Here is a 26,741-nt window from a genome sequence, read left to right on the forward strand (position 1 = left end):
TTCTGATTTCTGTTCCCAATAATCCTGAAGTAATCTTTTTTACAGTTTTTAAAAAAAACTTTCAATCCTTCAATAAACCAGATGAGTTGTGTTATATGGCCATAACTACTGTAGGGGAAATGACCCAATTTCACTTTCAAACTCTGAGTGAGCAGAATTTAAACAAATAATACTAATTCAAAGTGCAGAAGTGTCCAGTAAAATTCTTCTGTGCTGCTTTGGTAGGAATCGCAGTTGTGATTGTGCATTAACTAGATAGAATATAGCACATAGAATGTAAGATCAGAGGGGTAATGCTGGAGCAGTGTAAAATGTGAGTTGGGTCACAACTTGAATCTGCTCGCAGTTCTGGTTACCCCATTTATAAAAAGAATGTAATTGCACTAGAGGAGATGCAGAGGAGACTTATGAGGATGTTGTCAGGACTGGAAGACCACAGCTGTGAGGAAAGATTGAATAAGCTGGGGTTGCTTTCCTTGGACCAGAAGAGGCTGAGCAGAGATTTGATTTGAGGTGCACCAGGTTGCAAGGGGCTTGGATGGAGTGAATGGAAAGATCTAACTTCCTTAGCATAGAGGTCAGTTGCTAGGGGGATGTAGATTTAGTGATTATAGAATCATAGAAAAACTACAGCACAAACTGGCCCTTCGGCCCACAAGTTGCGCCGACCATATTTCTACCTAATAGGATTGAGGGTTATAGGTAAGCCTAGTGAGTCCCATGTACTCATCCAGAAGTCTCTTAAAAGACCCTATCGAATTTGCCTCCACCACCACTGGCAGCCGATTCCACTCGCCCACCACCCTCCTGAGTGAAAAACTTGCCCCTGACATCTCCACTGTATCTACTCCCCAGCACCTTAAACCTGTGTCCTCTCGTTGCAACCATTTCAGCCCTGGGAAATAGCCTCCGAGAATCCACCCTATCTATCCCTCTCAACATTTTATAAATCTCTATCAGGTTGCCTCTCAACCTTCATCTCTCCAGGGCGAAAAGACCGAGCTCCCTCAACCTATCCTCATAATCATTCGTTTTTGACGGATTGAAGGGGAGATGAAGAAAAGTACTTTGACTTAAAGGCAGCACCTGGAAGGATAGTGGACAGAAATCCTCAGCTCATTTAAATGGTGATTGGGGTGTGCACCTGAAGGCTTGTAACCCCCAGGGCTATAGACCAAGTACTGGAAGATGGGCTTAAGCTGGTTGGCTCATTTGTTGTCAGACATGGAAATGATGTGTTCCTCTGTCTGTACTGTAAATCTTTCTACTTTTCTAAATATCTGAAAGGAAGGAATATGCAAGCTTGTGTGGAAAGAGTGGGGTAGTGGCAGTATGCACATTGCTTCTTGGGAGAGCCAGCACAGACGGTGAGCTGAAAGGCCATGTCTTGTGCTGAAACTATTCTGATTTGATTCTCAAGATTTTATGCTGGTATTTTACATTTCACATTTACAATTACATGTTGTCAACTATTGAAAGGTTTGGTTCCAGCATTCAACTGATTTTTATATTTCAGGCTGCTGATGGACCATCAAAGATGCCATTTCCTTTTAAGGTGTTGAAGGCATTGGATTCAGAAATTTACCGCAACGTGGAGTTTGATGTCTGGCTTGATAGCAGGAAAGGTATAAGCCATGTTTCTTGGTTTTTGGGTGGATAGAGGCAACGCAAGTAAATTTAGCCAAAGGACTGAAGGTATTTAACTACTTGAGCACAGCATTGTGGAAAGAGCAATTGTGGCAAGACCCTGAATCACTAACATAATGGTTTTAAAATGCCAATGGGAAGTTACAGTCAACCTCATCTGACTTCCAGTGACCGTACTGGAATCCATAAAACGTGGTGATCTCAGTCAGCATTACTGTGTTTTGTGGATTCCAGCTCCCTGCCGCGCAGTGTGGTCTGTGGTGGAGGTGGCCCACTGTTGGTCAGTGGCAGGATCTTCCTAACCTGCCACAGTCAACAAAGTATCCTATTGTTCACACTCCCTGCCCACTGGGAAATTTGCAGTGGGCATTTGCAATTTTTGGGACCAGGTGTTTTGCCAACGTGAATGGCCAGAAAATCCCACCCTCTGTAATCTGACCAGAAATCCACTGCTGCTAGTTAGCTAACATTTTTTGATATTTGTGGGAGGAAATTATATTGTGGGTTCGATTTTTACCAATTGTTGATATTAGACTCTTCTGCAGCAAGGATGAAGAATTTGGCACCTAGCCAAATCCCCATTCACAGCAATGACCCTGTGTATTATAGTAACTTCTACTTCTCAAATCCTATCTGTGGTTAGAAACTGCACCACCTTTGGTTTTCTTTTGTTAATACATTGAACTCTTTTAAGTATACAACTAGGTTAATTTGTGAACGATTAGGGGAAACCTCTTCTGTTTTGTTACATTTTTACAAAGCATCTGTGTTTTATTTTTATTGCAGAGCAGCAGAAGGTGGACTATATGGTGGTTTCTGGAAGACAATATTGTTTGGGGGACAAATGCCAGGTGAGTTACTGCTTAAGTTTTTAATGTTTTAATTAAATGAAGATGTTAGTTTTAATCAGTAGGACATTGTTAGAAGTTCCAAAGACTTCATTCTTGACTATTAGATTTAAACGGTTGGTGGTTGTGGCTGTCCAGAACTTGCATAGCCCCTGTTTTTTTTCCCTAGCAGGAATCCTGCTGCAGTGAATGGAGGTTTGGTTGGGCACCAAATTCTCTAACCTCGCTGCAGCAGGAGCATGGCATGAATGGCCAGTAAGATCGTGCCCTGGGTATTAGCAGTGACTGTCACAATTATATCTGATGTTGAATGTTACTTTTTTGTAAAAAGAACTTGATCTTATATTGCTCCAGAACTAAGAAATAGAATAGAACTAAGGAAACCAGAACTAGAGGGCACAACCTCAAAATAAGAGGGTGGGTGGGGGAACAGTTTAGAACAGAGTTGAGGAGGAACTACTTCTCTGAGGGTGGTGAATCTCTGGAATTCTCTGCCCGTTGAAGTGGTGAAGACTACCTCGCTGAATATATTCAAGTCACGGGTAGATAGGTTTTTGGTAGGCAAGGGAATTAAGGGTTATGGGGAGCAGGTGGGAAAGTGGAATTGAGCCACTTCAGATTAGCCATGATCTTATTGAATGGCGGGGCAGGCTCGTAGGGCTAGATGGCCTACTCCTGCTCCTATTTCTTATGTTCTTATGTCCTTCATGTTGTTGTGGCATTGTTCATAGCTTTTTTTGACCTGTTTTTCAGACAAAGTATGCAATATGGTCACAAGAACAATTGAGAGTAATGACCAGCTAATCATAGTGAATGGAAGTGACAGGAATAATTTAAGAATAGTAGATGAACCACTAACTAAATGTTGAATTTTTTTTTAGAAATGTGCAAGTTTGAAGCCATTTTATGGCAAATCCACCAGATCCATGCCTGTTATACTACTATATTAGGGTGCACAGTTGTCCCAGTCATTTTTTTCCATAGAGTAATATACGATGCTCTCTGGAACCAAGTACAAACACATGCATTTTATCACCTCCAAAATGTTAAGGATGATTTTAAAATGAGTTTGGGACAATGGAGAGTGAATGCAAGTGGGAATGTCATGTATAATTAGCTTCAAAAGTTAAAGTTTTAAGAACCATTATCATTTCCACGTTCTGCATCATACAGTTCCAGTTCTATATTTAGCAATCTTTGTTTATTCTGCTCTGCATACATGTTAAAAGCTGGTAAAGAAACTGATTAAGCATCATGTAGCAATAGATGTTTCCAAGTATTTTTTACATCTTCTAGTCGCATTTTGTTGCTTAACACATTAAGTATCTCTCTACAGGTGAAACTTGAGCAAGGAGAAAAATACTACAATGCTCATATTCAAGAAGCAGGACAAGATGGCAACTCGGTGACTGTCTTCATTGAAGAACTAGCTGAAAAGTTAGCTTTTATTCACTACAACTGCCACAATGTTTTACTGGTTCAACATCTGCAATTAACAAACATTTTTGTAAAATCACCCGGTTATGTAACTGTGGCGAGAGTAGAAGAAACTGGCCACACCTTGGCATTTTTGTGTTTGCCTCCAAGAGTAGGGGATTCGATTGTTTAAATTCAGCACCATCCTTTCCTTCTGGGGCTGGGAAATATAATTGGAGTTGTACCAAATTGCAAACTTCACTTCGTACAAGTGAAAGTGTTATATCACGGTTGCCAAAGCAACTGAGCCGCAAATCTGCACTATTTATTGGTTATTTTGGAAAATTTACAGTTAACGGGGGTATTAATGTTGGTAAGACAAGGTATGAAATTAAAGGGAAAGATATTGAACCAGGTGCAATTGTTTTAACAAAACTGTCTGCTTAAGGTAAGATTCTGAAGCAGTGGACGGGATTTTCTGCGTAACCTGCCACATGTTTCGCCATGGCAGAGGCTCACTGCCATTGGCCAGTGGTGGGATCTTCCGATCCCTTTGTTATTGTCAGTGGAATTCCTGGTTGACGCACTCCTTGTAGTCGGGGACATGTGGTGGGTGTGAACCATCTGCGGAACTGGAAGATCCCGTTGGCATGAACGGTTGGAAAATTCCAGCCAATATTTTTTTTTCCTCAAACGTTTTATTTTGAACAGCGTCCCGACTTGAAACAGTTTCTAAGCGCTGCGTTCAGTCTTTAACATAAACCTTCAATCTACAGCACTCGACAGATGATTAACATTCTCGATGAGGGGGAGGGTGGGGGGATTTGTTATAATCGGAATAGAAACAAAATGCTGAAATTAGCAGCTCAGGCAGCGTTTGCAGAGAAAGAAATGGTTAATTTTTCAGGATTCATGGTTTTTTTTAACTCTTTCCTTCACCACTGCAGCCAGGACTGCTAGTATTTTCAGCAGCTACTCTTCAAATTTCAGTTTTCCAGCGTTCACAGTAGTTTACTTTTGTATTGGCCACAGTAGAACTAGCTTGTTTACGTTCTTGTGCCCCGTTTAATTTTTTCCGCACCCCACTCTACACAGAGCAAATAAAAACTCTCTTCCTGTTTTAACCATTTTACTAAATGCTTGCCAGTGACTTTCAAACATGTTGCTCACTACTCTTGTGCACCACCTAGTGCAAATCATTGGAATGTTGTCTGCCGTTGCACAACCTTTGTCTTTTCATTGACAGTAGGTTTATTTATTGCCGCAGTTTTTTGACTATCTCTCCACAAGAGGACTAGTTTGGTACTGAAATGTCACAAGATGTGTAATCCTTTGCTTTGGTATAGGGTTCAAGAAGCAATCATTTGCGCTAGGTTATCTATTGCTGTTAACTCGTATTTATGCAGCATTTTGAAGTTTGCCACATCTCAAAGTCAGCAATGTAGAAGAAATTAGAGCAATTTTGTCTAGACAGGGCTGTTAAAATAGAATTTACCAAACCTCAAAGACTGTTAAGATTCGATGTTTGAACCCTTTCAATAAAAGGGAACAAAATTGAATAAACCTCATAGGTCAATCAATATCTCTAAAGAGGAAATATTACCCTTTTGATAAAAATGACGACTGAAAGATAACATGGATTGAAAAGGAGCAAGGCCAAATCTGTTTATCATAGGTTATGATCACTACAGCATTAATAACCCTTCATTTGAAATATTTTAGATTCCCAAAATCAGCCTAGGCTTCTGAACTTTGGGGAGACCAGTAGCAAATCACAGCCGTGACGATGGATTTGGTGCTTTGGGTTGTACTTGATAAATGGAAGACTGGAGCAGAAGATTATTAAAGACACCAGGTTTCAGATGATGGGTTGTGTGGAATAAATGGTAACTCATCCAAATGGCGCAAACTGAAAATGAGAAGCCTCAAAAGTTTTATTGCCCCTGAAGGGTGAGCAAACTGAAACAGGACTCCAAAAAAGATATCGGTTGTAACAATTGATTTTTTGCAGTCCTTCAAGATGAGAGTTTCTGCAAAACTCAAGTGATCACAGCATGAGAATATTTGAGCCGAATGCTTAATGATTTGGATCATGTCTACACAAGAGGTTGGAGAATAATTCTTAACAGTGAGCTGCTCCCAGAACAGTTTTTGGGAGTGTGGTGATTTATTGAATAGAAATACAATTAACTAAAGCATGAAGACAGACTGACCTATTTTTAATCTGGATATATAGACACATAAACCAAAGATTTTGTATGTAACAGATTTACTGAGTAATTTGAGCTTTATTTAATCCATTGATATCTCCTCTGAGTTTTGTCTTTATTTTAATTTCAGTTCTATTTAACAGCATGTTTATCTTTTTAAGTTTATACCCAAATACTGTCTTTGCTGATAAGTGCTGTGGACTTGCTGTGTATGTTCAGTATCATATAAAAATTAAACTTGAGGAATGCCAAGTTTTTTCAGTGAACAATTAAATCACATGGAACAAAAGGATTCCAAGCCTATCTTGGATCTGTATTGAGTTAATTACACACGTCAATGGTATACATGTTCATTTTTATTGGAATGCTATCCTGTTTCTCCTGATGGAAGTGTGTGCATATATTTATTGATGAGAACAGCTCAAACTCATCTGTAATGCCCCGTTGTCAAGACTTATGCATATAGGTACTTGAGCAAGGTAATGGAAATTGTTTGCAGAGATAAAATGAAGATAATGTGCAATTCTAGAGGGGAAAAAAAAACTAGTATTGCATTGTCTCCTCATTCCTTTTCCTTGTACCTCTCAGAAAGATGTCAGGATTGTATCCAGCATCTAAGCTTTTTCCTCGAGGAAAAGATAATTGTATTATCAAGTGAAATAAATGAAGTGTTACAAGGTACATAATTCAAAAATGGCATAGCATGTGGTTCAAATAAGAAGTGTGTTACAGTAATCACATTGAGGTTTATCTTGAAGCTTTTGTGAAGAAGAATTTTAATTACTCCCAGGCACACTGTTCCTTTGTCAAACCTGAAGCCTGTGACTCAAGTAACACCGGTTCCTGCCTGGAATATTGTTTCAAACAGAAAAGGTGGAAGCTACCAGAAGATACCTAGTGGATATGTTTCGGAGTTAGGTTAGTAATGAGGAGAATGCAATCATAATAGATTAAATCTTGAAACTGGACATTACAATTTACTAATTAACTGCAGGAGCTTTCCAGTTTAAATCATACTGAGCACCCAATTGGACGGTTTCCTTGGGCCGTGAACAAATGATCAAATGTAGATGTATTACTACTAAGTTCTTCAGAATTTGAAAATAATGTGATATTTGTGAAAGAGGAAACAGCATTTCTTTCATTACTCTTGTTCTTATTGCAAATCTAGGCCAACTCGCATTAGCCTGCCAAATTTTATTGCTAAATTTACATACCATTCAGAAGTAGGGAAGTATGTGAAGAGGACATGTGGAGGCTACAAAATTACATAGTTTTAAGTGTAGGCAAAGATTTTGCAAATGGCATTTAATGTGAAAATTGTCCATTTTGACAGGAACAATTTTAAAGAAACTTGTCTAAATCATGCAAGACTGCAGAGCCCCAGGATCTGGAGGGATCCAAGTGTCCTGGTGCTAGAATCGCAAAAGGCTAGTTTGCATGTACTGCAAGTAATTAGGAAAGCTGAAAGAATGCTATCATTTACTGAGGGGAATTGATTACAAAAGTAGAGAGGTTATGTTTCAGTTATACAGGGCACTGGATAAAACTGGTGAGACCATGCCTGGAGTACTCTTCAGTGTTAACCTTTTATTTAAGGAAAGATGTAAATGTGTTAGGAGTTCAGAGAAAGTTACTACACTAATACCAGGAATGGGTGGGTTGTCTTGTGAGGGAAGATTGCAGAGGTTATGTTTGTATCCACTAGAGTTTAAAATAATGTGGAGGGGATGTTCCTTTTTGTAGGAGAATCTAGAACTAGGTGTCATGGCTTAAAAATAAGGGGTCACTCGACCAAAATGAGAAGACATTTTTCTGAGGGTCGAGAGAGTCTCTTGAACTTTTTTTTTCCCCCTTGAAAGGCACTGGAAGAGCCTTTGAATATTTTTAAGACAGAACTAGATAGATTCTTGATTTAACAAAATGGTGAAAACTTTAGGGATAAGCACAAATGTGGGCTTGAAACACATTCAGATCAACCATAACCTCACTGAATGGTGGAGCAGGCTTGAAGGGCTGAATGGCCTACTCCTCCTCATTCATATGTTTGTTTGACTGTACTCTCTTATTTAGCTCCCTAGTCATTAGCTTCTTGGCCTGATCGTTGTTTCCATTCCATGATCTAATTAATCTGACGTTGGTTTTCTCGCGTTTGGAACACCGTACTCCTGTTATTGTTCACTGCTGCCCCAGAGTGAAAGCAGCTTATGGTCCAGTATAATAAACTCCCTCAAATTGCTGGCCAACTTTTTAAGGGAATTAATACTAGAAGTGTTTATGTTTAGTCAATCCTGTACTTGACTCGCGAATACCACTTTCATTACAGATCTTGATCCAAAGGCTCGCAGGCGGTTTATGAAGAAGATTCGTGGGAAACAGGTTTTTATGGCATTTGCTTATGGCAGAGGTCAGTCTGTACTTCCTCCACGCTTGCAACATAATCTTCCTGCGGGAAGATCCTCTTCCCTCCCTCCACCTCAAAGCGGCAACTTTGCTCATTACGATCAGTACAGAGTCCCACCACCACCTCAGAGAGCTGGAAGAAACAACTATTCTCCATCCAGGTTTGCAAATAACAAGCAATTAAAATTGCAACATCTGAGATTTAGACCTTGTGCGGTGGGGGGGCTATGTCACTCGAAACGATCAAAAATAAAACTAGCCATGTTGCATGGCATTACGATTTACATATTTGGGAGTTCCTTTTATGATTGCAGGTCTTTGGATATAGTGACCCCCCCCCCCCCCCCCCCCCCCCTTTTCAAATGTGAAGCATTCTTTTAGTTTTAACAAACTCCAGTGAAGCACAATGTGTGGGTAATGGATGCCAGTAGCTCCAGGCCAGTAGGAAAACCTGTTTTCTCACGACACTAAAGAGAACTCCAGTGTGTATCACGAAATCAATACATTTGTGTGCTATCATTTGCCCAGCCATGGGGGAGGGTATTGTAGGGAGACACAATAACGTGTAGGAGGAATGACTAGCTTGTGTTATTTGTCGTAAATCAAGTACTCTTCCAAGTAAATAATCCTATGTCTTGGGAATGATTTAAGAAAACACCGAGGGGGGAAAAAAAACACTTTCTGATCTTTTCTAGGAATCAGGCCACTCGATTTGTGAGTCAACATGGCTTTGTTGATCCTGACTACATCTACAGCTTTTCTGGCTCAGGGAAGAGATGTTATCAACAATATGACAATTTCACCTATCGATCTCGGTAATATGTTTCATGCTTTTATTTCAAAATAACTTGTTAAGATTACATGCCCGTAAAATTGGGATACTAACCAGCGGTGTGTTCTAAAACATTCTGCTATTGGTGAGATGAGTTCTTGAAGCTGATTTCATGACGTTTGAGTCATTTGCAGATAGAGAAATGTAGAGGCAAAAAAGAAAAAAAAAACAATTCTGAGAATGCATGGCATATAGGTCAGTATTCAGCAGAGAAAAGCTGGTTTACGAAGATTGTTTGAAATCTAAAACTGAATTCTTTCAGATACTACCCTGTATGTTGTGTTTCTGCAATTATCTGTTTATACTTGGAAGTATTATAGGCTATCCTTTGACGCATACCATTGTTAGTAAGGAGGACTGATAAGTGCACAGTTCCAAGTGGCCTGGATGAGTGCAGCTCCAGGCCTATGAGCATTCCATCGCACTTCTAATTTGTAGTTTTTTGAGGAGACAGGCGGTGAGATACTTGCTGTATATTCTCAGGTTTCAGTTTTTCTGTAGTTCCGGCATTTATGTGATTGACCAGAACAATATCTGGAACAATGGTAAGCCCCAGGATGATGATGCTGGAATAATTATCAGGGGAGATGATTCTGTCTAATTGGAGATGGTTACCTCTTTGGCATGATGTTACTTGTTCCAGTTGAATGTTGCCCAGGCTTTGTTGCATGTAGGCATGGGCAGCTTCATTATCTGAGAAGTTGAGAATAGCACTGAACAACAGTGACCAACCACAATTCTTTATTTTTGGAGGAGTGTTCATTGAAGCAGCTGAAAATGGTTGGGTCTAGGAATCTGCCCTGAGAAACTCCTGGAGTCCAGACAACTGGTCTTGGACAACAACAATCTTCCTTTGGTGTGAGGCATGAAATGTTGGAGGAGCTTTCCCTGATTCCCATTGATTTAAATTTTGCTGGTGTTCCTTAGTGCCACACACTTGACATCTAGGACAGTTGTTCTCGTTTCACTTCTGGAATTTAGTTCTTTGTCCATGTTTGAACGGAGACTAATGAGGCTTGGAGCAGAATGATCCTGGGAGAACTCAGCCTGAAGATTGATTGAGTTCGTAACATCTGATAGTGCTTTTGATGACACCTTCCATACATTCTCTGATTGAGAGTAGACTGGGCAAAAAGTAGCCAGATCAGATTTGTCTTGTATTTTGTGGGCAGTTGATAACTGGATAATTTCCAAATTCCTGTAGTATAGCTATATTGGAGCAGCTTAGCTAGGGCTGTGGCTGGTTCCTAAACACAAGTTTTTTTTTGCCCTTTAGGAGCTATGTTGTTGGCCACTCATAGGCTTTATATTATTTAGTGTGTAATTTAGAAAAATGGTCTAACGGGCTTCATTGAATCAAAGTTAATATAATGTGTTATTAGAGAAGATTTCAGGAGAAGTTTTTGATTAGGTCTTTGAAGTACTAACCAGTGGAATAGTTTAAGGGGGTGCATTGAAATCCAGATAACCGCTGAGTTGTAAATGATTGGAATTCCCTTCTAGGGGAGAGAGTAACTAATGGGATAACAGATAAAATTGCTCAGATGCTGATGGTATTGATTTTAATTTGATAAGTTTTTATCATTCATTTACAACTTCATATTGTTTGCTCCATTTTTTAAAACAAAAAAGGATATTTTTGTTGAATTTTGATAGCTATTTAAAAATCACCCAAATGGCAATGCTGGATCTTGCTTATACTAATGGGGAAAGGTGGGGAAAGTCTCTTTAGGAGCTAAGGTTGGAAGTAACCTGTCTGGACCATTTAATGTTGCTTCTCGTTAGATAAATTTGGAACAGCTTTAGTAAATGTATAAGACCAGATGACCTGCTAAGCTTCCTTGATGGGAAAGAGTGTATGGTGACTTGAAGAAGGATGACAAAAGAAATCAGTTCAGAGGGAAGGTGAAGAACAGACATGTTGAGAGCTCCTTAATTCCCTCTGCCTACCCCCACCACTGAAGGTGCAGTGAGGTAATATTTTCACTCCTATAAATGTGCAAACTATGTGTCTCAAAAACTAATGGACAAAAATGTATGGGTTAGGTTGATTGGCCATGCTAAATTGCCCCTTAGTATCCTGGAATGCATAGGTTAGAGATGAGCAAGGTAAATATATGGGGTGACGAGAATAGAGCTTGGGTTGTCATTGAAGACTTGGCCTTCTGCACTGTAGGGTTTCTATGACTTGTAATTTCAACAAAACTTTGTACAAAGTCTTCACCCAAGGAATAACTGATCAATTTTTTGATGATGGTGCAGTTCGGAATACTCGAATTTCTAAAGGATCCTCTAGCATTGGGTGAAAGGGAGATTTGACTTGATTTTTTTTAAAATAAAAATGTTTTGATGTTATGGATTGTCTCAGCTGCTGTGCTGGGATTTGTCACAGTTGTCGCACTGTGAGCAGAGTTTTCAGAGCAGTTTGTTGAATGTGAATTGGCTTGGTGCTGCTTCAGTAAGGTGAAGCTCTTAATAAAATTAACTGCAGTTACAGAACATCAGCCAGTCAGGGAAAAGCCTCAGGAAGAGCTGTGTAATTGTAGTCATTTTGAGTTAAGTGTGGCAGGGGTACACACTCCACTGATTGCCCTCTTGTTTTGTATGGTTTTCAAATCATTGCAAATGAGAGTGTCCAAGAACAGAAGTTAATTTGTGTAACTTTCATGATTTTCTTAATATTTATTGACTTTATCTTCAGAATATATTCTTTCCCAGTTCTTTGAGCTGGGTAAAATTTTGCATCTTACCACAGTACAGCATCTTGGCAACTTCAAGAGAAGCAGATGAATTCTCTGGCATTAGGACATGTTGCATTTCTTTTAAAACCAAAAAAAAACCTGATTTTGGAATGCATCTTGTATTTGTTGCAAAATAGGGGCTAAAATAAGCATAAACAAAGGATAATGCATTTTGATTCATTATGGATAAAGTACAAAATGCCATCCTTTCCAATAGATTTCTTTTCAGAGAAAGTTACTTTTACTGGTACGCCTTAAATATTCAAAATTTGTTTGCTATATTTTCACAGCATAGCATTAATTGTGGCTTGTGAATTTTTTCCTGTTTTCCACTAGCTGTTACACCAGAAGTCGCAAACCCATTCAATATGTTAAGGATTGCCAGTTTGGCTATATACCAGAGAATGAGGAGGAACCAAGAACAGCTGAAGAAACTGTAGCTTTCTATGAAATTGAAGAAGGAAATGAGCCAAATTTTCCTGTTGTACATGTGAGTGACAACTGCAGCATAGCTACTTACATTTGACAACAAAAAATGTTAAGAGTTACAAACAAATGCTCAGCACAGCAGGCAGCATCAATCTCTTATTCTCATTTTTGCACAGTTACAACTTGGCCCACTTGCCTCTTGCCATCATTTCTCCATCCATTCCTTCTCTTCCCTCATTAATTAAATCCTCAATTGTATCTTAACATGATTCCCCTCAACCCACTCTTTCCTCCCACCCTGTGTAGCAGTACATTTCTCCTGACCAGCCAGGAATACTTAACGCGGTTGTTGCTAGTCTTGTATCAGTATTGTCCATTGTATCTTGATGCTTTTACATTGCCATGGTTCCTTCTCTGGTAGACATCTACAATCTGTTCTTGCATGTAAGCAGTTTTTCTACAACCTTCAAGACTTTGTCCATTTTTACTGTGAGCAAGCTCTTAATTGCTGGACATAAATTTCCAGAACCCTCTGCCTTGACGAGTTTTTTTTTATATACTGCATCCCTACGTCTAAGCTGTCTTACAATGACAGTAACTATAAAGTCAAATGTTCTTGAACTACAAGATTGATGGTTTCAGAAAATAATTAGCATTTTAACAATTGGTATTATTGTTTGTTAATCTTGTTGAGATGCAGAGATAAGAAATGAGCATAACTGAGTAGCCAAAGTAGGTACAAAATTGATTAGCGGAAAAGCAACTGGACAGAAATGGAACCACTTACCAGATATTTAAGACACAACCCATGCTCGACCATTCTAATGTGGAATATATTTAAAGTGAGCAAAAACCTAGGCTGACTATTTAGTATAGTATTGACAGAGCACGTCATTGTCAAATTCTTCAGACCCGATAGTAAACCCAGGTTCCAATCACTTAGTGTTTCATGTGGATAGCAATGAACACAGTGTTTTAATTTTAATTCATTCAGAGGATGTGTTTAAGTGGAATACCCATGGAAACTTTACATCAGTTACAATAAGATCAAGTTAATTCCCATTGCACTGAAGTTCCATCATAATGCAACTAGAAATTAGCGCTACATATTTTTGTACAGCATTGAACACTGCACAAAGGTCTATGAAAATGATGCATCTAAAACTGAAGATTGCTAAATTAATTGTCCTTATGATTCTCATTTCTAGAACCAGTCTGCTTCCTCTTTACAAGCTCAAGCTGGGTACTGGGTAACCAGAAGAGGAAGCCCAGTCTCTGGGAAGCAGGTGAATTCCTGTCCTGAAGATGCTGATGAACAAAATGATGGTGGTGAGTAGAAATGTATGATGGAGTTTCCATCAATCTAATTGCACCATTTTGTTTGGCAAATTCAACTATAGATTTCTTAAATTTGGTTTCAGTATTGTCAGTTAGTTGGGATAATGGTTACGTATTACCATAATGTAACTGGCAGATGAGGGTTGTTTTTCTTGATTTATTTATCCATTTTAAAATTTGACATGGAGGAATGCCGAGTTTGAAGACAAGTTGATATGAGGGGCAGGATCTTCTAACCATGCTTGTCCCAAGGCCAGAAGATCCCATCTAAAGTCAACAGACCGTTACAAGGTCCATGTCCTGTCCGCTACGATTCCTGTGGCAGGGCAGGGAAAATTCCACCCAAAGATTTCAATTCTGGTCCAACTGCCTGAAAACCTTTGCAGAAACAAATGAGCAAGTGGGTTTAATGGTTTCCATGATTTGGGTTTATCTGATGTACTAATTGGGTGTGTTTGCCAAGTTGTTGACCATGAAGGTTCCTGGTCTCGATGCTTTCAGTAAGTTGGCTACTTCATTAGAAAGCAAAAGCTGAAAAGATTCATATGCAGAAATTCAACAAAGAAACAGACCTGTCAACTGAAATATATGATCTTGATATATCCTCCACATAAGCCAGTGTGCTGATGCTACTCCTAATACCTTTTTTTTTTTTACCTCCCTCTAATTCCATTGCCAATCTAATCTATTAAAAATTTGGGCTTTAGCCATCAGCTCCAAAATGCATTCCATAAGTCCCACAACCAGTGTTTCTGGTGAATGAGTGAGTGAGTGTACCACAAACTGGGTGACACTGCTCAGGCTTCATCTTGTGGGACCATCCACAATTTGAAGGGGCCACACATTGAAATCAGTCAATTTGTGTCTTGTTCCCTTAATCTTCTGTTGTAAAGACAACAGCACCGACTCCATATTTGTATTCCCTCATAATAAGACATACTAGTCAACCTGTACTTGTGTTCCTTGCCTGAACACCCAGCCTGCAGTGTGGAGCTGTTGCTTCAAATGTGGCCGTACTTCAGTTTTATATGGATTCTTCATTATAACTTGAATATCCGTATATTCAGTTGGTCTTTTCTATGGTTGTCTCTACTTCAGGTGTCGCTTTGTCTTGTAACCCAGAATGCAAAACTGATCTGCTTTATCATCCAATCAAAGTCTAACCATTGAGTTATTTTAAACTCAAATATGCCACTGCCTGCTTGCATTGAACTTGTTTTGTTGTCTCTTCCACCACTTGTAACTTTTCCCGCTCTGCAGAATTATTTACTTTATTTCCTAATTTTAGTTTAGTCTGTGAATTTGGATTTCCTCCCACCCCCAGCTATATTACCAAATCACTGATTTACTTAATCTGTAGAAGTAAAAACATAACATAGAAACTTAGAACATTACAGCACAGTACAGGCCCTTTGGCCCTCAATGTTGTGACGAGCCATGTCCAAACCCAAGATCAAGCTATCCCACTCCCTATCACTCTGGAGTGCTCCATGTGCCTATCCAATAACCACTTGAAAGTTTCTAAAGTGTCCAACTCCACTATCACAGCAGGCAGTCCATTCCACACCCCAACCACTCTGAGTGAAGAATCTACCTCGGAGATCCCTCCGACATTTCCCACCATGAACCTTTTATGTCCAGTAGTAACAGCTACTACACGGGTAGGAAAGAGGCTCTCTGGTTTCTACCAATTCTGCCAAGTAGCCACAAACTGAGTTCTAAGAAACATTATTACTCACTTGCAACCACTCGCTAAGAAACTGCCATTACTCCTACTTCTTGTCTTCCTCCTTTCTAATGGATTTGTAACCCTATCGTCTATAAATTCTTTGTATATAAAAAGAAGTGTAAAAGTAAAGACTTGGAGGGAATTCCACAAAAGTAGAACCGAGGTGTCTGAAGGTTTTTCCACCAGTGACATTGAAGTTATTTACTGAACCATCGCTCGTTGGTAGGCTATGCACTTTTTTGCACTAGCCATATGTGGATTTTTGCCATTGATGATTTTGTATCTTACCAATACTGGTAGCTCACCAGTGATTATTTTTTTTCACATATGAGTTCCACCAGTTCAGTACAGGTGTGTTCTATTCACTTGACGGTTTCATCTGTTTTCATGGGTATATGTTGTATAATGAAAGATACATTATGGTTACTAGGGTAAAGTGGTGATAGCTGTCCTTGCAATTTGGTTTCCTGATTTTAGTTTTTGATGTATGGTTTTTTTTTGTTCTAAGATGTGGTTAGCCTTTAATTTTGAAACACTTTGTTATTTTGTTTAAAAGTAGATTGCTCGAAGATTTTAAAGTTCTAGGTAGTTTCACTTGAGGAAAAAGTGCTGCTTTGGTAATGTTGATCCTCATTAACATGGCTTCTTGCTGATGACTGCTTTTTCTTGTCATGAGTTCCACGTAAATTTCCTTCTCCAGAAAATTTGACTGCTGTTTCTATTCTCAGGAGAATATCATGAAGACTTTATTTATGCAGCAACAGGTTAGTATGGTGTACACAGTGCTAGATATTGTAGTGAAGTTACAGCAATTTTAATGAAACTTCAATAAATTGTAATGAAATTTACAAAGTTATACTGAGTTTTAATTTTCCCTGGCCGTGTTGGCCAGGCCATATTTATTGTTCACCCATTATTTATTACTCATATTTATTATTTATTATTCACCCATCATGCCCATAGATTTTGGTAATGGGCATTGTATTATAATATTAAATGAGGAATTCCAGGATATTTACTGGCAACATATGTCCAAGTCAAGATGGTTTCTCACTTTGAGGGACATTGGAAGTGGTGATTTCACTTTTCACTTCGTGTTGATTTTGTATACAAGTCATGTTTATATGTAGATCCTGCATATTGTAATCGCACCAGTTATGTGACCAGGGCACAAATCAAGTGAATGATATGTTGGGCATTTCCAGGTAAATGGTGACTTATGTCATCGCTCCACTTTGAGCCTTTATAGGTGGTGGGAGAGAGAGAGATGATGTGACAGGTCAGGAGATAAATCGTTCATTGCAGAACATCCAGTATTTCTCCTGTTTTTATGGTCACAGTTTTGATGTGACTGGTCCAGTTCATCATTTTGCCCATATATACCCTTCATTTCCCCTCCTGTAGTCCAAATTCAGTTCCAGACTGCTAAATGGACAGCTGTGGGTAGAAAGCTGGCATGAGACTTTTAAAAAATTCCTCCAGAGGACCAGTGGTGTGACTGGCTGAATGCACTCAGGTTTTAAGACGTAAGGAAGCTTGGTGACTTTTTTTTCCTTTATTCCTTACTCCACTTTCTCTCTCAATATGTCTGTAATCCAGACAGTTTACATTTTGTGCGTCTCCAAGCACAGGTAGGAAAGAGGCTCTGGTTTCTACCAATTCACTTGCCCATTCATCAAGAAATGGTCCAGATAGATTTGAAGATTTAAAATACAAATAATTGTTTGAAATCATTTCAGAACTTAAAGTGAATTTAATCTGGGTCCTTTTTAGTGTTCTCTTTTAGTCTGACTTACCAGCATTTATGCATTTCACAAGGCAAATGGGTCCAACATAGACCTGATTTCCTTCAAGAAAGTGTAGGTATACATTTGTGCATTGCCTTTTTTCCAAAAGTGCATTACCATGTTCTTAGTGAAGCTTCCTGTTGAATTCATAGAATGTTGGAACATTGTAATCTGTCAGAAGATATTTAGCCAAGTGCCTGATGGCTTAAGTGAAATCCATTTCTGGAATTCTAAAATAATTTAATGCTGAAAGCTTGTTCTGAATGCAGACTTACTTTGATATTCATCAATAAATACCATGTCAGTTTAAATTAACACCCAGATTGTAGCTGGAATTAATATAATGCATTCATACCAGGATATGACATTTAGGGGGATTCTGAATTCCTGCTATTCATCCACTACAATACAGAAATTTTCATCTTTGATTTTACACCTTAAGAAACTTGTATATTCTCCTTGGTGTTATGATTCCTGGATTTAAAAAAAAAAATTGGTGACAAGTTCCTTTCTCACATCAATTGCACTTTCTAAATTCGAGCAGTTAAAGTCAAGAATGTTGAATAATTTTCAGTTTGTAGCTGCTGTGTACGTATTGAAATAACTTATCCCAAGCCATTCAGGATTTGATCACTGTGTGACCTGAATTTTATTGTACAGGAACTTTAAGATGTATTTTTAGGCCCAGTAATGCAGTTGCAGTTTTAAGTTGACAATGGTTTTGGGATATTCAGCATTTCTTTGATTGTTAAAAGTGTAACCGGTTCTTTGCCTTGCTGGTTTCCAGAAGTGTATAACTTCAATTCTTCCACAGATTCAGCATATTCAGATCCAACAGTGTATAGTACAGCAGAATCTACAGCTAACCTTGTAAGTATGCTTCAATTACCAATTTTCATTTTAAGATATTCTCTGGGGGACAAAAAAGCTTTAGTTTTGAATACAGAGCTAAATTTGAACGTAGATCAACTAACCAACTTGAACATTTTGGTGACAGTGCATCTGAGCATAAAATTCAAAATGTATGAATCTACCAGATAATTCCTATTATAAGTACTTGTTCAAGTATTGATTCTGTGCAGCAAATATATCATTGCATATTAATATCACTATTTCTTTAATATATATTCCCTTTTTAGACGGCCCTAGAAATCTTTACCTTGGATTGTGTCTTGTACCATCAAGAACACTGATCATATACAAGAATTTTCCACCATGTTGAGGCATTAAGTGGCAAATGGCTCCCAAAATGTATAATTGTGAGGTGATGGATTCTGTTGCCATGTACACTGCTTAGATCATCTAAGTAGAGTAGGGCAGCAAAGGGATCTGAGGGTATAGAATATACAAAGTACTAAAAATAGTGATGCTTGTTAACGAGGACTTTTTTAAAGCAAACCAAACAGTCGGATCATCTTCCTTAAATTCCATTTTCTCACCAATTGCTTAAATCCCTTCACTCCCTGGAACAAAAAAGACTGCCTTGTTCTGGCCTTAAATATATCTGGAGCATCCACGTACTCTGTAGGCAAATCCAAAGATCCACAATCCTTTGTGAAAATTTCTCAATTTTCCAAGATCAACTCATCATCCTGAGGATGTGCCATGGCCCATCCCATGTTTTGGATTCTTCAGCCCAAGGAAATCACCTTTGTCTGTCCTGTTGGGCCCCTTCAGACACTCATGTTTCAATGGGATCAAACATCGTTCTCCTGTATTGCAGAGAGTATAGAGACAATTTACTCAACCTTTCATCATATAACACCCCCTTGCCCCAGGAATCAATCTGGTGAACCTCCAATGTAATGTCTCCAATGTAAATATCTTCTTTAATTCTGGTGAGTAAAACTGTGCACAATACTCCAGCTGTGGTCTGTCCAAAGCCCCAAACAATTTCCTCACGCTTGTGGTCTAATCCCCTTAAAATTAAAGGCCAACATGCCTTTTTTCCCTAATTGCACGTTGTATCTCATTAACTTTGTTCTTTGTACAAGTATGTACAAATCTCTCTAAACATCAATGTTTGATTTATTATAGTCACGTGTATTAGTATGCAATGAAAGGTATTGTTTCTTGCACTCCACATACTATTCATAGAGAAGGAACATTTAAAAGTTTTGTCTTTGTTAAACATAATCATCTGCTTTTCTTACTATCGAAGTGAATAACCTCCTAATTTCTTCGTGGTAAAGTTCACCTGCTACTTTTCTGCCAACTCCTTTAATCTGCCTATATCCTTTCAGTCTGTGTCCTCACAGTTTACATTCCCACCGCATTGCTGATCAATCTAATCCATCAATATAGAGATAAATAGCTGAGGTCTCAGCACTGATGCTTGCAATGCTCCAATAGTTTAGCCTATCAACTCAAAAATGGCCCGTTTATCCTTACTCTTTGCTTCCTAGCCACTCATAATATATGCTAATATATTGCCCCTGATGAGCCTTTATTTTGCTGCTTAACTTTTTGCGGAGTGCCTTGTCAAATAACTTCAAGCATACCACGTTACTGATTTGGCTTTATCTACCCTCCTATTTAATTTCTCAATTTTAGTCTGGTGGGCGAGTGACAGCTAGGGGTAGAAATGAAGAGGTGTCAATCTTGGGTGAGGCATCTCTGTCAGAAGCCCTGTCCTGACTGGCAGCACCTTTCCCTTTAAGGTTCAAGTGACTTCTGAATATCTCCCAAGACCCCACTTGGGTTTTCCCTTTGACAGATGACAGTATCTCCTGTGGCCAATGCAGTGTTGCCCTTGGAGAGCTGCTGGCCAATCTTGTTAGAGTACAAAATGGTAGTGGGGCTGTCTGGGTTGGCTAGGATGTCTGATTCTTTGGACATTCTGACCTAATATATTTGTCAAATACTGTTTCCTTTTTCTAAAGCCATGTTGGTTCTTATCTGATTGACTTTAAGCATGTTCTTTAATAATAGACATAGGGAAAATGCTAAAATCGGTCAGGCCAACTAGCCATGTGTCCTCTGATTCTCCCTTATCTTTATTGAATAGAGGTATTAGATCTGTTGCCTGGGACCATTCTAGAGTCTAAGGAATTTTGGAAGTTGTGATCATCTCTGTAGCTCTGTGTTTTAGAACCCTAGAATACTAGGTGTTCGGGCCCTGGGGATTGTTCTGGAAGCCAGCAATGAACAAGCAAAAATTTGATTTTTTTTTTTAAAGAGAATATAGGGTAAACTAGCCAGGAATGTAAAAAGTGAGATTTTAGAAGTACCTGCCCCCGGTATATCAAAAGGAGAGCAATTAAACATTCCCCCTTGGAGATGGAGGCAAGAAAAACTATCATGAAATGAAAGTATAGCAGAGACATTGAACAAATATTTGCATGTCTCTTCATGAGAGAAGATGCAGATTATAAAGCAGAAATACAGGGTAACCAAGGGGCATGATAAGAATGAGAAACTTGAGGTGAATAATATCAGCAGAGATAAAGTTCTGGAGCGATTCAAAGCACTAAAAACTGACCTCACTTCACAGCCTGAAGGAAGCTACGTGTGATTGAAACTTCCACTTTGAGTTTTATTGCGAGTAAAACACTCTTAATCCTCAGGCTTCCTACTATTCTTTGCAACAGTATAGCCTGTTCTTTAAATCTAATACTATCCTTAACTTCCCCAAATAGCCTAAGGATGGTTCTGCCTTGCTGAGGTTTTATTTCAATTGTTGAATATCTTGAATTGTTTCTTCAAATGTGCCCCACTATTTATTTACCACCTTTATCTTTAGTATATTTATCCAGTCAGATTTCCCCTCCAACCTATATAATTGACTGTATAAGATTTTTGCTTGTGAATGAAGTTTGGTGCTCTCAAAGTTGATGTAGAACGCAGTTATATTATCATCCCCCACCCTGGACTTTTTACTGTGGGATTACAAAATAATATTACTTCATTACACAACACTAGATCTAAAAGATTTATACCCAATGTGTTGTTCCAGTAAATTTATTGCAAAAGTATTCTACAAATTTTAGGTTACCTTTTCCCAATTTGATTAGTTTACACGAATACTAAAGTCCCCAGGGTTGTTATGTTGCCTTTTTTTAGTAAACTAATTTTTTACTTGATGCTCTGCTCAACATTATAAGGGGACCTGAAGGCTACTCCAGCTGACACTTATTACAAATTTCCACATGTACTGGCTCTGTACCAAGACCCTTTTGGTGCTATTGTCATCCTTACTAGGGTGCCTAGTCCTCTTGCTTTCTGCTTCTCTGTGTGCTATTTAATTCTACACCCCCAACAATCCCCCTTAGTCACCTTGTAACCATGTCTTTGTAATAGGTTAAAACCATTTCTCACTCTGGCACTAGTTCATCTATTTCATAAATAATTCATGCATTCAGAATGTCCTTTAATTTTATTTGCATATTCTTAGCTCTGACTTCATTTGTGGTGTACAATTGCTGATAAACACACTATTCTTTCCTGATGCACTCTGCCCATGTTTACACAGATTGCTATACTGAACCACCCTATCAGCTATTTTCCATCATCTGCAGTGAATCTTTGTGAGGAATGGATCTAATAACAGCATATGATGCATGCCATGCAGATATGCATTATGTATGGAGAAATACTTAGTTTTTGAGCCTTCTACCAGGGGGTGCAATTTTTCCTTATCTACTGTCTAGATCTTGAATACCTCCATCAAACCATCTCTTCTGCAAGGAAAATAGTCCCAACTTCACCAAACATATAACTGAAGTTCCCCCTTGTTTGCAAGGGGGTAAAATGTTGCCAAATTGCCTATTGTGTACTTTTTACACCTAAAATCCAAACAATAGTTTGCACTTTAAGTTTTATGGAGGAGGGAGAACAAAAACATTTATGCCTTGTGGTTTAATGCCTAAGTAATGTCAAACCTTTCTTCACCCATGTTGTATCATCTCAAAAATGAAAACATTTATTATTTGGAAAAAAAACTCAAGTAACTCAGTCTTGGGAGGAGTTCGCTGCTGGTGATGACTTTGTGGGGGGCGGGTGGTGGTGGAGGAGCCCCTGAGATTTCCATGGTACCTGATCTCGGCTTCACCACTGTGTTTAGGCCCTGTCTCATTGATGGTGTAAAACGCACTCTCCTGGTCTTTAAGTGTCATAAGGTCTGGAGTGAGAACCTCCCTGTTTCTCTGGAAAGACAGTAAAAAGTCTGACAACACCAGGTTTTAGTCCAACCGATTTATTTGATAATACTCACAAGCTTTCGAGGTTTCCCTCTTCATCAGGTGAATGGAGAGTTCTGGCCTCAGACAGAGAATATAAAGCACAGACAGTTTAGAGATTACTGATTAGAATACGAATCCTTACACCTAACCTTCTGTTCAAGACCTGAAGTGGCTGACAATGTGAGTGGAAGGAGCACTGATCACAGGTTACAGAGATGTGTATTGTCTCCAGACAGTACAGTAAGTGAGGTTTTGCAAACCCAGGCAAGTCATGGGGGTTACAGATAGTGCGACATGAACCCAAGATCCCTTGGGTTCATGCTTCGGGACATCCTTTCTTGCAACGTATCAGGTAGATGTCCCGAAGCATGGTACATTGGGGAGACAATGCAGACGCTACGACAACGGATGAATGAACATCGCTCGACAATCACTAGGCAAGACTGTTCCCTTCCTGTTGGCGAACACTTCAGTGGTCACGGGCATTCAGCCTCTGACCTTCGGGTAAGCATTCTCCAAGGCGGCCTTCACGACACACGACAGCGCAGAGTCGCTGAACAGAGACTGATAGCCAAGTTCCGCACACATGAGGACGGTCTCAACAGGGATCTTGGGTTCATGTTGCACTATCTGTAACCCCCGTGACTTGCCTGGGTTTGCAAAACCTCACTACTGTCTGGAGACAATACACATCTCTAACCTGTGATCAGTGCTCCTTCCACTCTCAATGTCAGCCACTTCAGGCCTTGAACAGCAGGTTAGGTGTAAGGATTCGCATTCTAATCAGTAATCTCTAAACTGTCTGTGCTTTATATGCTGTGTCTGAGGCCAGAACTCTCCATTCACCTGACGAAGAGGGAAACCTCGAAAGCTTGTGAGTATTATCAAATAAATAGGTTGGACTAAAACCTGGTGTTGTCAGACTTTTTACTGTGTTTACGCCAGTCCAATGCCGGCATACCCACATCTCTGGAAAGAAACTTGCTAATTTTCAGTCAGACCCTGAGACATTGGGCAGAATCTTCGCGAAAGAAAAAGGCAATGAGTTGTTTTCGTATTGGCCATAGCCAAGGAATGTTAATCCAATGCAAGAGGTAATGGACAAAAATCCAATTATTGTTTGCCTTGTAGTCTATTCAGGAAGCATGTTCTGCTGCAGAGCCATCCCAGGAGTGCCAGGATGACGCACACTACAATTATTCACAGCAGGTACATTTTTTCCCCAGAAGAAAGCAATTGGTTATATTCCTGCCTATAATCTGATGTTGAATATGCAGAAATGTATTGATTTATTTTAACAAAATAACTGAATACAATTCCATTTGCTTTTCATGTTATTAGCAAGTGACTTGGCATGTTTTATCTTTTGGAAATTGTATTACAAAATGCTTGTAAAGTGTTGAAACTTGTAAAGGTCAAATTTAACCACTGATAACATGCAACCTATGTCATTCCTCCTTCTTCAAGACCTGATTGTTTTATACTTAAATGGATTCGTCACTGCTAGTTGTTTAATTTGGAAATTGGAAGAACTGAAATTTATTTCGGAACTACTTAATAGCAGAGCAAATTGGCTTAAGTTTCGACAATATTACACTTGCAGTATGTGAAACCTCCAAATGTAGTGAGACATCTGACGCACTGCACATCCCTTTTTTGGCTGACCATGTGCAGGAGTTGAACATTTATCTTATTCCTAATGTGTATGATTACACTAACTGGATTTCTTGATGGCATAAAGAAGTTGAGCAGGTCAGTTACAGCCCATTGACCCTGACCAATTCTCTTGGGCTGTAATTTAACGAGTTGTTCAAAGACCCTGTGTAGGATGAACAACACTAGACTCTGATCTTGCCTGCATGATCTGTAAAGATAACTTACTGTTTTCTAAATAAAAGTTTTGTGATGAAAATCATCTGTTCCATTGGTGCTAATTGGCTTTTTAAAATTATTTGTTCAATGTGTTTATTGCTGAATTCTAATTGGCCTTGAGAAGGTGATGGTGAGCTGCCACCTTGAAGTGCTATAGCCCATGTAGTGGAGAGACCATCCACAGTGCCCGTAAGCAGGTAGTGTCAGAATTTTGACCCTGTGGCAGTGAAGGGCCACTTACAGCTCTCACTTAGGATGTTGTGTTACTCGAGGAGGAGTGAGGGACTTGTAGGGGATAGTGATCAGAGGATCTTGAGGGGTAGTATCAGCTTTACTTTTTCTATATGGTTGAAGTCATGGATCTGGGAGATTCTGTCAAAGGTGCCTTGGAGAGTTGTCTTATTTACTCAAGGGATGTGTGGTTCACCAACCCTCAACAACCACAACCACCTTCCTTTTGTGCTAGGTATGCCCCCAACCAGTCAAGATTGCATGTACCATGCCCACATCCCCACTGTCCAGCACCATTCCCGTTGACTCTAGTTTGCTAGAACTCCTTAATGGCACACTTAGTTGATGTCAAGGGCAATTAACTCACGTCACCTCTGGAGTTCAGATCGTTTGTCCATGTGTGAGCCAAGATTGTAATGAGGTTAGGAACAGAGCTTCTTGAGCAGGTTATTGCTAAGCAAGCTGCTGCTGTGTTGATGCATGATGATGATGCAGTGGGAAACTGATGGAAGGTGTGAATGTTCTAAAGAGGTTGATCAGGGGTTGCTTTATCCTCGGCAGTGTCAAGCTTTTTGAGCATTTTGAGGCTGCATTCATTCAGGCAAGTAGAGAGCATTCCACCACACTGTGGCTTTTGTTGCTAATGAAAAATATTGGTTAGTCAGTGCACTCACCACAGCATATCCAACCTTTGACCCTAGTTGTTTGACTGGTACAATGACCCATCAAATCATTCTGATGGTAATGTAATTGAATAACTAGTAGTTGATTTTAGACTATTATTGGAAATGCATTGCCAAGTGCTTGTCTGATACACGTGATACTTGGTACAAGTAGATTATTGGCCATGGCATCAGCAATTATTAGAACATTGCAGCTGTAATCTGTGAATTCTGAATTAAGCAGTGCATTTATTTTTAAAGCATATGTATGTTGTGTAAACTTGTTCATTCTTTGTCCTAGATGATGGTAAATTCAGTGGTATCAACATCCAACTGTGGCGGTTCAACCCCTGCTGCAGGCTTTTCCTCGAACTCAGCCACAGAAGCCAGCCAAACTTCAGTCACTTACACAACAGTGCCACAGCAGACGGTTGCATCACCTGTCCTTGTACCTTCTCATCCTGTTGGGAGGCCAGGTATATTATCCAAAGTTAATGCAATCCAAGTAATCTGTGCAAATCACAGCCAGGGATATAAGTGCTTGCGTTTTTTTTCAAAATAATTGATGATCATAAATGCTTGTAACACCATTCAAAGATCCATCAACAGTACAAGTCCATAATATCAAAAATAAATCTTCACTTGGCTGCTGATGTAAACATGGAAACCTTCATACTTGGTATTCCACTGACTACAACAACACAGATCATTTAGTGGAGGAAAATGTACCACCAGCATACTACTTAGTGGTGAGGGGGAAAAGGGGGCTGAGATATTCCTAGCATAAATTCCACCGTTTACACCATTGCTGTTTTATCCTGGATGACCATCTACAACAGGCAAATGGCTCTAACCATTTTTCGTTATCTTTGCATTGAACTAAACCATATCAAGGAGCAATTCAAGTGGTTGTTCACCTTTTTAAATGAAGAGTGATCATCTGTTAGTAAGTCTTAAATGCCTCCACCTGTATGTCAGAGCCCAACCCTGTGTGACCACAAATGTGGAGATGCTGGTGTTGGACTGGGGTAAGCACAGTAAGAAGTCTCAACACCAGGTTAAAGTCCAACAGGTTCATTTGATAGTGAACGCTGTTCCTTCAGGTGAGTGGAGAGTTCTGATCAGATGATCATATGCCCTGTTTTTGCACCGACAACAATCCCACCCCAAGTCCTATCCCCACAATCCCACACATTTACCCCAGTAATCCCTCTAACCTACACATTCTGGGACACTAAGAGGCAATTTAGCATGGCCCATCAACCTAACCTGTACAGTTTTGGGCTGTGGGAGGAAACACATGCAGACACAGAGCATGTGCAAACTCCACACAGACAGTGAATTGAACCCGGGTCCCTGGAGCTGAGGCAACAGTGCTAACCACTGTGCTGTACATCAGTATTGTATTTCGGCTAT

At 39.4% G+C, this 26,741-nt stretch overlaps 1 protein-coding gene across 1 annotated transcript in view; it reads left to right on the top strand.

Moving 5' to 3' along the window:
* Nucleotides 1–26,741, top strand: part of alg13 (ALG13 UDP-N-acetylglucosaminyltransferase subunit) — a 56,096-nt gene that overhangs the window by 22,089 nt on the left and 7,266 nt on the right. The window contains exons 10-20 of the mRNA XM_080188041.1: nucleotides 1,517–1,625; nucleotides 2,434–2,498; nucleotides 3,832–3,932; nucleotides 6,912–7,039; nucleotides 8,439–8,685; nucleotides 12,434–12,587; nucleotides 13,735–13,855; nucleotides 16,322–16,357; nucleotides 18,195–18,250; nucleotides 23,692–23,769; nucleotides 25,627–25,801. Of these exons, the coding sequence (XP_080044167.1) occupies nucleotides 1,517–1,625; nucleotides 2,434–2,498; nucleotides 3,832–3,932; nucleotides 6,912–7,039; nucleotides 8,439–8,685; nucleotides 12,434–12,587; nucleotides 13,735–13,855; nucleotides 16,322–16,357; nucleotides 18,195–18,250; nucleotides 23,692–23,769; nucleotides 25,627–25,801 (1,270 nt within the window). The remainder of the gene's footprint in view (nucleotides 1–1,516; nucleotides 1,626–2,433; nucleotides 2,499–3,831; nucleotides 3,933–6,911; nucleotides 7,040–8,438; nucleotides 8,686–12,433; nucleotides 12,588–13,734; nucleotides 13,856–16,321; nucleotides 16,358–18,194; nucleotides 18,251–23,691; nucleotides 23,770–25,626; nucleotides 25,802–26,741) is intronic.

This window comes from Carcharhinus amblyrhynchos, chromosome 4, assembly GCF_965287045.1.
Source record: "Carcharhinus amblyrhynchos chromosome 4, sCarAmb.v2.hapA, whole genome shotgun sequence".
Lineage (NCBI taxonomy): Eukaryota > Metazoa > Chordata > Chondrichthyes > Carcharhiniformes > Carcharhinidae > Carcharhinus > Carcharhinus amblyrhynchos.